Source organism: Erinaceus europaeus, chromosome 13 (genome assembly GCF_950295315.1).
Source record: "Erinaceus europaeus chromosome 13, mEriEur2.1, whole genome shotgun sequence".
NCBI classification, from domain to species: Eukaryota; Metazoa; Chordata; class Mammalia; order Eulipotyphla; family Erinaceidae; genus Erinaceus; species Erinaceus europaeus.
Genome location: NC_080174.1, coordinates 48,402,154 through 48,415,710, shown reverse-complemented (window position 1 = coordinate 48,415,710; position 13,557 = coordinate 48,402,154). Strand labels below are relative to the sequence as shown.

General features: G+C 41.7%; 1 protein-coding gene across 3 annotated transcripts in view; it reads right to left on the bottom strand.

Annotated features, from left to right (window-relative positions):
• KPNA6 (karyopherin subunit alpha 6) overlaps window positions 1-13,557 on the bottom strand; it is a 65,893-nt gene that overhangs the window by 11,213 nt on the left and 41,123 nt on the right. For all 3 annotated transcript variants that reach the window (XM_007538497.3, XM_060205764.1, XM_007538496.2), the window contains exons 8-12: window positions 12,648-12,747; window positions 12,171-12,334; window positions 11,907-11,985; window positions 8,388-8,513; window positions 7,309-7,436 (exon numbers count right to left, since the gene is read on the bottom strand). In XM_007538497.3, the coding sequence (XP_007538559.1) occupies window positions 7,309-7,436; window positions 8,388-8,513; window positions 11,907-11,985; window positions 12,171-12,334; window positions 12,648-12,747 (597 nt within the window). The remainder of the gene's footprint in view (window positions 1-7,308; window positions 7,437-8,387; window positions 8,514-11,906; window positions 11,986-12,170; window positions 12,335-12,647; window positions 12,748-13,557) is intronic.

Sequence of the window (13,557 nt, the reverse complement as noted above, 5' to 3'; positions counted from 1 at the left end):
ACTTATTTAAAATATTTATTAATGAGAAAAAGGAGAGAATATCACTTTTAACACTTATGGTGCCAAAGATCAAATTCAGAACTTCATATCTGAAAGCCCAACATCTATCTACTGTACTACCTTCTGGGTCACCAAAGTTTTTTTTTCTTCTTCTTTCTTTCTTGGTGTGTATGTGAAGGCTGCTGGCCTGCTCTGTCATCTGTGCTCTCAGGAATTGAACCCACAGTGGTCTGGAAGGTGGTGTAGTGGATAAAGCATTGGACTCTCAAGCATGAGGTCTTGAGTTTGATCCTCCGGCAGCACATGTACCAGTGATGACTGGTTCTCTCCTTTTTTTTTTTCTCTCCTATCTTTCAAAATAATACACACACACACACACACACACACACACACACACACACACACACACACTGTATCCAGGGTTATTGCTAGGCCAGTACTACAAATCCACTACTCCTCGTGGTCATTTTATTTTTCTATTTTAGTGGATAGGACAGAGAGAAACTGAAATGGGAGGGGAAGATATAGGGAGGGAGGATTTGACTTCCAGAGGCAGAGCTATGAGCAGCAGATCATTTTCTCCCCTCCCCTCCCCTCCCTCCCCTCCCCTCCCCTGCCCTCCCCTCCTCTCCTCTCCTCTCCCGGATCAACTAGGAATACCAAAGGACACCACCCGGACCGAAACAAGACACGACTAGAATGACCACAGGAACCCAGTAAATCACCCGTGAGTACAAACATGTGTGGCTGGTGACAGAGAGGAGAGAGGGGCCTAAGGAGAGATTAAGTTACAGCTAACAGTTCAACAGTTTATCAGTGGAGACACCACCTCCAGTCTGCTCCACCAACAAGGGGACAGCTGAAGGGAGGAGAGGACTCCCCAGAGACTCACCAAGTGCAACTCTGAGTCTCCATTGCTACTACCCTCAGAATCTGGATCAGCGACAGGGAGGGACACCAGGGGACAGAGATCTAACCGGGGAAACTCAGGAGAAGACCTATACTTTGGTGGCATAGCTGAGGGGCTGTGAAAGTCTCTTTGCATAACCACTGGATTATATCTCCCACACCCTGCTTTATCTCTTGTCCAGGAGTCAGTGATTAAGCTAAGAAGCCTATTGATAGTTTAAAAGCCCTCAGGCTCCCATAGCCTACAGGGCTTTTACACCACTGAGCTCCAACTCAGGGATTGAAAAAACTGTTAACTTCCACCACGGTAAACCCTTTAATTAAATTACTTAGACACAAGTCAATCCAGGCAATAGTGATCAATAATTTGAAAAGTACTGATAAAGGGAACTCATAACATAATATATAAAATGGTTAAAACAACAAGAAAAAATATTGGAGACTCGAACCAGGACAAGAGTCCAGCTAAAAGTCCTCCAAACGGTGAAGCACAAAACGAGTTCAACATCCAAACATTAGCTAAGGAAATAATAACAGGAGTGAGTAAAGAATTTGAAAAAATTGTAATCAGAAATGCAGGAACAACAAATGAGAATATGGAAGAAAATTCTAATTATCTCATGGTTATTAGAGAGCTGAAAGTTGAAATCGCTGAGCTAAGAAGGCAACTAGCTGAACAAGCTAAAACAGTATCAGAGCAGGGCAACAAAATAGATGAACTCCAGAAAGCAGTAGAGGGCAGAGAGAATAGAATCTATGAGGCTGAAGACAGAATTAGCAAGATTGAGGATGAATTAGAGACAACTAAAAAAGACGTAAGAGATCTCAAAAAGAGATTAAGAGATGCTGAAAACAACAACAGAGTCCTATGGGATGACTTCAAAAGAAACAATATACGCATTATTGGCTTACCAGAGGAAGAAAGAGAAGGAGAGGAAGAAAGCATTCTCCAGGCTATAATAGCTGAAAATTTCTCTAGTCTAGACAACACCAAAGACATAAAGATTCAAGAAGCCCAGAGGGTCCCAAACAGAATTAACCCAGACCTAAAGACACCAAGACATGTCATACTTAGAATGGAAAGGAATAAGGATAAAGAAAGGATCCTCAAGGCTGCAAGAGAAAAATAAAGAGTCACCTACAAAGGAAAACCCATAAGTCACCTACAAAGGAAAACCCATAAGCCTCATAGATTCTATTCTCTCTGCCCTCTACTGCTTTCTGGAGTTCATAAGGTGACCCATAAGTCACCTACAAAGGAAAACCCATAAGAAAGGAATAAGGATAAAGAAAGGATCCTCAAGGCTGCAAGAGAAAAACAAAGAGTCACCTACAAAGGAAAACCCATAAGATTAGCAGCAGACTTCTCCATAAAAACACTACAGGCCAGAAGAGAATGGCAAGATATCTATCGAGTGCTCAATGAGAAAGGCTTTCAGCCAAGAATACTATATCCTGCTAGACTGTCATTCAGACTAGATGGAAGCATCAAAACCTTCTCAGACAAGCAACAGTTGAAGGAAGCAACCATCACCAAGCCTGCCCTGAAAGAAGTTCTGAAAGGTCTCCTATGAACAAACAGACCACCACAATTAGGACATATATCAAAACACTCTAAAACTCTACAAGAATGGCGTTAAAATATCTTCAATCTTTGATATCAATAAATGTCAATGGCCTGAATTCACCTATTAAAAGACACAGAGTAGGAAGATGGATCAGAAAACACAACCCAACAATATGTTGTCTACAGGAAACTCACCTAACTAAACAAGACAAACACAGACTTAAAGTGAAAGGATGGAAAACTATCATATAAGCCAATGGCCCACAAAAAAGGGCAGGAACAGCTATTCTCATATCTGACATGATAGACTTTAAAATAGATAAGATTAAAAAAGATAGGAATGGACACTACTTAATGCTCAGAGGATCAGTCAATCAAGAGGACTTAACAATTATTAATATCTATGCACCCAATGAGAAGCCATCTAAATACATCAAACTTCTACTGAAAGAGCTACAGCAATATATTAACAGTAACACAATCACAGTAGGGGACTTCAACACCCCACTATCTCAACTTGACAGATGATCCAGGAAGAAAATCAGTAAAGACATAAGGGAGCTAAATGAAGAGATAGATAAACTAGAACTATTGGACATTTTCAGAGTCATTCATCCCAAGAAACTGGAATACACATTTTACTCAAATCCACATGGATCTTTCTCAAGGATAGACCATATGTTAGGCCACAAAGACAGCATCAGCCAATTCAAGAGCACTGAAATCATCTCAAGCATCTTCTCAGACCACAGTGGAATTAAACTAACACTTAACAATCAACAAAAGATTAGTAACAGTCCCAAAATGTGGAAGTTCAACAGTACACTTCTTAACAACTTCTGGGTCAAAGAGGAAATCAAGGAAGATATCAAAATGTTTGGAGAGTTCAACGAAAATGAAGACACACGCTATCAAAATATTTGGGACACAGCTAAAGCAGTCCTAAGAGGGAAGTTCATAGCTATACAAGCACACATTAGGAAACAAGAAAAGGCACAAATAAACAGCCTGATTGCACATCTTAAAGACCTAGAAGAAGAACAACAAAGGAATCCTAAAGCAACCAGAAGGACAGAAATCACTAAAGTTAGGGCAGAAATAAATAACATTGAGAATAGGAAAACCATACAAAAGATCAATGAAAAGTAAATGTTGGTTCTTCGAAAGAGTAAACAAAATCGACAAACCTTTAGCCAGACTCACAAAACAAAAAAGGGAGAAGACCCAAATAAATCGGATAGTAAATGAAAGAGGAGATATCACAACAGACATTGCAGAAATTCAACATATCATGCGAGGCTTCTATGAACAACTGTATGTCACCAAGCTAGAGAACCTGGAAGAAATGAATGATTTCCTAGATACCTACCAACTTCCAAAACTAAGTAAAGAGGAAGTGGATAACATGAACAGGCCCATCACAGCTAATGAAATTGAAACAGTTATCAAAATCTCCCAAAAATAAAAGTCCTGGACCAGATGGTTTTACAAATGAATTCTACAAAACTTTCAAAGAAGAACTAATACCTCTACTTTTAAAAGTCTTCCAGATGATTGAAGACACTGGAATACTCCCTGCCAGCTTCTATGAAGCCAACATCACCCTGATACCAAAAGCAGACAGGGACACAACCAAAAAAGAAAACTACAGACCAATATCTCTGATGAATATAGATGCGAAAATATTGAACAAAATTCTAGCCAACCGGATACAGCAGTATATCAAAAAGATTGTCCATCATGACCAAGTGGGGTTTATCCCAGGCATGCAAGGTTAGTTTAATATATGTAAATCAATCAATGTGATCCACCACATCAACAAAAGCAAGACCAAAAACCACATGGTCATATCAATAGATGCAGAGAAAGCCTTTGACAAAATACAACATCCCTTTATGATCAAAACACTACAAAAAATGGGAATAGATGGAAAATTCCTGAAGATAGTGGAGTCTATATATAGCAAACCTACAGCCAGCATCATACTCAATGGTGAAAAACTGGAAGCATTTCCCCTCAGATCAGGTACCAGACAGGGCTGCCCACTATCACCATTACTATTCAACATAGTGTTGGAAGTTCTTGCCATAGCAATCAGGCAGGAGCAAGGAATTAAAGGCATACAGATTGGAAGAGAAGAAGTCAAACTCTCCTTATTTGCAGATGACATGATAGTATACATGGAAAAACCTAAGGAATCCAGCAAGAAGCTTTTGGAAATCATCAGGCAATACAGTAAGGTGTCAGGCTATAAAATTAACATTCAAAAGTCAGTGGCATTCCTCTATGCAAACACTAAGAAGAAATTGAAATCCAGAAATCAGTTCCTTTTACTATAGCAACAAAAACAATAAAATACCTAGGAGTAAACCTAACCAAAGAAGTGAAAGACTTGTATACTGAAAATTATGTCACTACTAAAAGAAATTGAAAAAGACACAAAGAAGTGGAAAGATATTCCATGTTCATGGGTTGGAAGAATTAACATCATCAAAATGAATATATTACCCAGAGCCATCTACAAATTTAATGCTATCCCCATCAAGATCCCAAGCACATTTTTTAGGAGAATAGAACAAATGCTACAAATGTTTATCTGGAACCAGAAAAGACCTAGAATTGCCAAAACAATCTTGAGAAAAAAGAACAGAACCGGAGGCATCACACTCCCAGATCTCAAACTGTATTATAGGGCCATTGTCATCAAAACTGCTTGGTACTGGAACATGAACAGACACACTGACCAGTGGAATAGAATTGAGAGCCCAGAAATGAGGCCCCACACCTATGGACATCTAATCTTTGACAAAGGGGCCCATTGGAAACAATGGGTTGAAACATGCAGAAGAATGAAACTGAATCACTGTATTTCACCAAATACAAAAGTAAATTCCAAGTGGATCAAGGACTTGGATGTTAGACCAGAAACTATCAGATACTTAGAGAAAAATATTGGCAGAACTTTTTTCCGCATGAATTTTAAAGACATTTTCAATGAAACGAATCCAATTACAAGGAAGACTAAGGCAAGTATAAACCTATGGGACTACATCAAATTAAAAAGCTTCTTCACAGCAAAAGAAACCACTACCCAAACCAAGAGACCCCTCACAGAATGGGAGATCTTTACATGCCATACATCAGATAAGAGTTTAATAACCAACATATATAAAGAGCTTGCCAGACTCAACAACAAGACAACAAATAACCCCATCCAAAAATGGGGGGAGGACTTGGACAAAATATTCACCACAGAAGAGATCCAAAAAGCTGAGAAACACATGAAAAAAATGCTCCAAGTCTCTGTCAGAGAAATGCAAATCAAGACAACAATGAGATACCACTTCACTCCTGTGAGAATGTCATACATCAGAAAAGGTAACAGCAGCAAATGCTGGAGAGGGTGAGGGGTCAAAGGAACCCTCCTACACTGCTGGTGGGAATGTCAAATGGTCCACCCTCTGTGGAGAACAGTCTGGAGAACTCTCAGAAGGCTAGAAATGGACCTACCCTATGATCCTGCAATCCCCCTCCTGGGGATATATCCTAAGGAACCCAACACATCCATCCAAAAGATCTGTGTACACATATGTTCTTGGCAGCACAATTTGTAATAGCCAAAACCTGGAAGCAACCCAGGTGTCCAACAACAGATGAGTGGCTGAGCAAGTTGTGGTCTATATACACAATGGAATACTACTCAGCTGTAAAAAAATGGTGACTTCACCGTTTTCAGCCGATCTTGGATGGACTTTGAAAAAATCATGTTGAGTGAAATTAGTGAGAAACAGAAGGATGAATATGGGATGATCTCACTCTCAGGCCAAAGTTGAAAAACAAGATTAGAAAAGAAAACACAAGTCGAACCTGAAATGGAATTGGAGTATTACACCAAAGTAAAAGACTCTGGGGTGGGTGGGTGGGGAGAATACAGGTCCATGAAAGATGATGAATGACATAGTGGGGGTTGTATTGTTAAGTGGGAATCTGGGAAATGTTATGCATGTACAAACTATTGTATTTACTGTTGAATGTAAAACATTAATTCCCCAATAAAGAAATAAATTATTTAAAAGAAAAAAAGGGAGGGAGATAGACATCTGCAGACCTGTTTCACCACTCAAGAAGCAACACCCACTGTAGGTGGGGAGCCAGGGGCTCAAACTGGGATCCTTGAGCTTCATACTATGTGCACCTGAGTGTGCTATAACCTAGCCCCATAAATTTTTTTTTTAATGTTTTTTTCATTCTTTTTTTAACCAGAGCACTGCTTAGCTGTGGCTTATGGTAGTGTGGGGGATTGAGCCTGGGATTTGAGATCTCAGGCATGAAAGTCTCTTTGCATAATCATTATGCTATATCCCCACCTGGCCCCTAAAATCTTTAAAAAAGGGGTGGGGAGACTGGACCCTGGCCAGCAGGCACTCACGATACCTGTGAAATACCTTCCTGGCAATCAAAGAAGCTATTTTGAAACATTCAGAGTACAATTTGCTTTCATTTACATGGATAATTGATAACTACAGATTTAAATTCTCCAGGGGTAGGTAAGATATCCATGTCCAAGGTTTTTACTCTTCAGGATGAAAAAGACACATATTCTATTTAGGGTTTCATTGCCACTCTTGCAACTTGCCAGTAAAACCTTCACATAACTAAACTGGCATAGATTAAGCCTACAAACAGATGGACAGGGGTAGCAGCACAATAGTTATGCAAAAAGACTCTCATGCTTGAGGCTCCAAAGACCCAGGTTCAATCCCCTGGTTAAAAAAAAAAAGAGAAAAAGTTTAGAAGTGATATGTAAACCAAGACTATGGGAAAGGATATACCTGATCTGTTCAGGGGTTCCACCTGAAGTAGCATTGGTGATGGCCCAGGCTGCTTCTTTCCTTGTACGGAACTCTGCTTTCTGAAGGATTTCAATCAACACGGGGAAGATATTTGCATCTATGACAGCCTGAGAAAACATTGGAGGGACACAGGATGAGAGGGGTAGAAAGAAGTTAGCTCAATTGGTCCGGGAGGTGGCGCAGTGGATAAAGCATCGGACTCTCAATCATGAGGTCCTGAGTTCAATCCCCGGCAGCACATGTACCAGGGTGATGCCTGGTTCTTCCTCTCTCCCATGTTTCTCATAAATAAATAAATAAAATCTTATTTTAAAAAAGTTGCCTCAAGAACAGAGAACAAATCCTGTACAGCTAAAAATCAGAATACATGGAAGAACAAGACCTTTGTTCTTCCTTTTTTTTTTCTCTTAATTTTATTTATTTACTCATGAGAAAGGAGGAAAGAGAGAAAGAACCAGGCAGGCATCACTCTGGTACATATGCTGCCGGGGACTGAACTTGGGAGGAATCTCATGCTTGAGAGTCCAGTGTTTTATCCACTGAGCCACCTCCCAGACCACTGTTCTTCTACATACTTGAGAGGCAACAGAGGACTGGCACCTGCTATAATCTCTAACCAACAACACATTTCCCCCTCATCCCTTTCCTACCAGAGCAATGCTCAGCTCCGGCTTAGGTTGGTGCAGGGGATTAAACCCAGGACTTTTAGAGTCTGGCAGAGCTTACATGCATAACCATTATAGTATCACCTCCTGTCCCCCAAACACACATTCTATCTTTTTTTAAATTTCTTAAAATTATCTCTTTGGTTGCCCTTGTTTTTTATTGTTGTTGTAATTATTATTGTTGTTACTGATGTCATCGTTGTTGGATAGGACAGAGATAAATGAAGAGAGGAGGGGAAGACAGAGAGGGGGAGAGAAAGATACCTGCAGACCTGCTTCACTGCCTGTGAGGCGACTCCACATTCTATCTTCTAGAAGCAAATATCCCACAACCTCTCATGCTTTCTTTCATACCTCCCCATATGTGGTCCTTGAGCCCATATCCTGAAGTACCTGTATTTGAGCCCTGTTGCCTGCAGTGATGTTTGAAATAGTCCAGCAAGCTTCTTTTCGGATTGACTCCTTAGGGCTGCTCAGCAAGTGGAGGAGGCAAGGGAGGGCTGAACAGTTAAGAATGACCTAGAACACCAAAAGCACAGGCAACAGCAACAAAAAATTAGGTAAATTGGACTTAAAAATTTAAAAATCTTGTGCATGAAAAATACCATCATCAGAGTAAATTAGGCAAACCACAGTATGGGAGATTGTATCCCTGATAAAGATTTACATAATGTCAAGAATAAAAAACTCTTAAAACTAAATAAAAATCAAGCTAACCAACTTCTAAAAAATGGGCAAAGAGTGGTCTGGGAGGTGGCGTAGTGGTAAAGCTTTGGACTCTCAAGCATGAGGTCCTGAGTTTGATCCCCGGCAGCACATGTTCCAGAGTGATGTCTGGTCCTTTCTCTCTCCTCCTATCTTTCTCATAAATAAATAAAATCTTTAAAAAAAAAAAAGAAAACAAAACAAAAAAGGGCAAAGAAGGACTCAGACATTTCTCCAAAGAATACAGACAATGACACAAAAATGTTAAACATCAATCTTTAAGGAAATGCAAATTAAGTCAAAGGAGGTACCACTTTAGCTTTAAAAGGTGACTATTATTGGGTCTTAGGAAGTCAGGACACATTTTTGCATAGAAAAAAATATAAATCAGCAAGTGGGGGAGAGAGCATAATGGTTATGCAAACAGACTCTCATGCCTGAGGCTCCTAAATCACAAATTCAATCCCCCCGCACCACTATAAGCCAGAGCTGAGCAGTGCTCTGGTGTTTCTGTCTTTCTCTGCATCTCTCTCAAAATAAAATAAAATAAAATAAAATAAAATAAAATAAAATAAAATAAAATAAAATAAAATAAAATAAAAATACATCAGCATGTTACAATGTGCAAGAACCCAAGTTCCAGCCACTAGCCCCCAACTGTAGGGGGAAAGCTTTGCAAGTGATGAAGCAGTGCTACAGGTGTCTCTCTCCCTCTCTATCTCCCCTTTCCCTCTCCATTTCTGGCTGTCTCTAGCCAACAAATAATAATTTAAAAAAAGATCTATCTATCCATATGTATATTTATCAGTGGTCAGAGAGATGGTGCAGTGGATAAAGCATTGGACTCTCAAGCATGAGGTTCTGAGTTCAATCCCTGGCAGCACATGTACCAGAGTGATATGTTCCAGAGCAGGGTGGCGGCACATCTGGCAAAGCACACAATAGCATGAAGCACAAGGTCCCAAGAAAGGATACAGGTTCAAGCCCCTGGGCTCCCCATCTGCAGGGGGGAATGCTTCACAAGTGGTGAAGCAGATCTGCAGGTGTCTATCTCCTTTATCTCCTCTCCCCTCTCAATTTCTCTGCCCAATACAATAAAATGGGGAGAAAATGGCCATAAGGAACAGTGGATTACTAGTGCTGGCACAGAACCCCAGTGATAACCCTGGAGGCAATAAAAAAAAAATTTAAAAAGAAAAAATACATCATGACTTTGCCGATAGTCCAGTATTAAAACAAACAAACAAACAAGGGTTGGGGAAACAGCATAATCGTTATGCAAAAGACTTTTATGTCTGAAAATCGGAGGCCCCAGATTCAAGCACCAGCACTACCATAAAACAGAGCTGAGAAGTGCTTTAGTCAGTGTCATTCTCTCTGTATCTCTCATTAAGATAGATAAACAAACAAACAAACAAATAAATGATTAGCTGGGGAATTAGGATGGTGTGTCAGTGCACACAATTTGGAGTTTCTTTCTTTCTTTCTTTATTTTATTTATTTATTCCCTTTTGTTGCCCTTGTTGTTTTATTGTTGTAGTTATTATTGTTGTTGTCGTTGTTGGATAGGACAGAGAGAAATGGAGAGAGGAGGGGAAGACAGAGAGGAGGAGAGAAAGATAGACACCTGCAGACCTGCTTCACCGCCTGTGAAGTGACTCCCCTGCAGGTGGGGAGCCGGGGTTCGAACCGGGATCCTTATGCCGGTCCTTGTGCTTTGCGCCAATTTGGAGTTTCAAGTCCTCGGGAACTGCAGGTTCAATCCCTGGTACCATTAGAGCTGAATAGTACTTAAGTCTCATTCTTTCTCTCATCTTTCAAAGCAAAGAAACAATGATAATAGCAGAGTAATACTCTGGTTCTTTTTTTTAATTTTTTTTTTTTTAACTTTAAAAAATAATTATCTTTCTTTCTTGCATACAGACAGCCAGAAATCTGGTACGGGGTGAGTGGTGGTGGAATCTGTGGCTTGGGAAACAGTGCAGTGGATGAATTAAGACTCTCCAGCATGAGGTCTAGAATTTGATCCTTGGCATCACATGTGCCAGTGTAATGCTTTTGTTCCCTCCCTCCCTCCCTCTTAATAAATTTTAGGGAGTTGGGCGGTAGAGCAATGGGTTAAGCGCATGTGGCATAAAGTGCAAGGATCCTGGTTCAAGCCCCCAGCTCCCCACCTGCAGGGGAGTCGCTTCACAGGCGGTGAAACAGGGCTTCAGGTGTCTATATCTTTTTCTCCCCAACTTCCTCTTCCCACTCTTAATTTCAATCCTATCCAACAACAATGACAGCAATAATAACAACAACAATAAACAACAAGGGCAACAAAAGGGAAAAAATAGCCTCGAGGAGCAGTGGATTCGTAGTGCCGGCACCAAGCCCCAGCAATAACCCTCGATGGCAAAACAAACAAACAAAAAACACAGAATGACAATTTTTCACTTAAGACCATGCTTTTTTTAAAAGCACATTTCTGGGGGTCAGGCGGTGGCGCAGTGGGTTAAGCGCATGTGGCGCAAAGCGCAGGGACCGGCGTAAGGATCCCGGTTCGAGCCCCCGGCTCCCCACCTGCAGGGGAGTTGCTTCACGGGCGGTGAAGCAGGTCTGCAGGTGTCTATGTTTCTCTCCCCCACTCTCTCTGTCTTCCCCTCCTCTCTCCATTTCTCTCTGTCCTATCCAACAACAAAACAACGTCAACAATAGCAATAATAATGACCGCAACGAGGCTACAACAACTAGGGCAACAAAAAGGGGGAAAAATGGCCTCCAGGAGCGGTGGTGGATTCATGGTGCAGGCACCGAGCCCAGCAATAACCCTGGAGGAAAATAAATAAATAAATAAAAGCACATTTCTGTGAGGTTTTTTTTTTTATTATTATTTTAAATTGTGTTTATTTATTATTGGATAGAGACAGAAAAATTGAGAGGAGGGGGAGATAGTGAGGGAAAAAGAGAGAGGAGGGGGGAGATAGGGAGAGAGACACTTGCAGCCCTGCTTCACCGCCTGTGAAGCGACTCCCCTGCAGGTGGGGACCAGGGGCTTGAACCTGGGTCCTTGCACACTGTGATGTGAGCACTTAACCAGGTGCGCCTCTGCCTAGCCCCCAAAGCCATGCTTTTTGTCTCGGAGATCATGATGTCTATCCTCAGCCCTAAACTCCTTGGCAGGGAAGGTGTTTGCCTGTGAAACAGCTCTCCTTTTCTCCTTACCTGTGTCTGGATGTCATCCCCAGTGACGATATTACCCACAGCTCTCAGGGCTGGAGAAGCCACTTTGTAATCATTGTGCCTACAAAGGAGGTAGATCTGATTAGTGGTCAATCCTACTGCATATAGTAATCAATCCTACTGCCCACCATGATTGGCAGCAATGTCAAGGCTCTATGAATTTGGATGAGGCAACTAACTGCAGTTCTAAATCTGGGCTTGAACAAGCTTCAGGAATCCATACCCCTTCTAATTGAGACCACTTACATTAGTAGCTCTACCAATCTCCGGCAAACTCCAGAGTCTATAACTGCCTGGATCTTCTCATTGGGACCATCAGACAGATAAGAAAGAGCCCAGCAAGCATCTGCCAGTAAGTCTGAATCACTGCTAAAGAGTAGGCGAGACAGCACAGGCAAACAAGGGGAGACCTGTTGGAAGCAAGGTGAGAAAGCAAGATATAGGGACACAGGACACATTAGCTCTACTACCACTTCTAATATTGCTGTTACCACCATCCCTCCTCCAGTAGTAGTTTTCAGTCTTAGAGATCTAGTTGCAGTACTTCATTAGGTCTACCATCCAGGCATATGAGCTCAGCCAGTCACTGACAATCACCTCTTTCAGTTTCCCATGGACTGAAACTCTGCATACTATCTAAGTGAGTTATTTTGCTGGCCTAAAACCAGATCTTCCACATGAAGACATCTGTGAATCACTCAAAACGGAGAGTAGCTATATCACCTTTGCAAATTCCGGGGGTGGGTTCTTCCCTCGGCAGAGGTTTGACAGGGCCCAGACTGCATTCCGTGTCATTGTCAATCGTGTGGACTTGGTAAGGAGCCTGAAGAAAATGTAAAGACAGAAACCTAAGCAATGATGCCCTTGATATGAGGCTGTTGTAAAAGATTCCCAGAGACAAACCTGATCAGACTCCTGGACTCTAGGAACTCAGGAACAACTTTGCTGTTTCTTCAATCATTCTTTATTCGTGTTTTTTTTTTTTTGCCTCCAGGGATATTGCTGGGGTTCAGTGCCTGCACCATGAATTCACTGCTCCTGGAGGCCTTTTCTTTTTTCCCCACTTTGTTGCCCTTGTTGTTGTCGTTATTATTATTGTTGCCACTGATGTCATTGTTGTTGGATAGGACAGAGAGAAATACAGAGAGGAGAGGAAGACAGAGAGGAGAAGAGAAAGATAGACACCTGCAGACCTGCTTCACCACCTGTGAAGTGACTCCCCTGAAGGTGGGGAGCCGGGGGCTCAAACCGGGATCCTTATGCTGGACCTTGCACCTGGTGCCACGTGCGCTTAACCTGCTGCGCTACCGCTGACCCCCCATTAATTTTTTTTTTTAATTGGCTCTGGCTTATGGTGGTGTGGGGCATTAAACCTGGGACTTGACTACACGGTCTTTTTGCATAACCATTATGCTATCTACCTCTCCTCAAAAATACACTATTTTTGGGGAGTCGGGCTGTAGCGCAGCGGGTTAAGCGCAGGTGGCGCAAAGCACAAGGACCCGGCATAAGGATCCCGGTTCGAACCCCGGCTCCCCACCTGCAGGGGAGTCACTTCACAGGCGGTGAAGCAGGTCTGCAGGTGTCTATCTTTCTCTCCTCCTCTCTGTATTCCCCTCCTCTCTCCATTTCT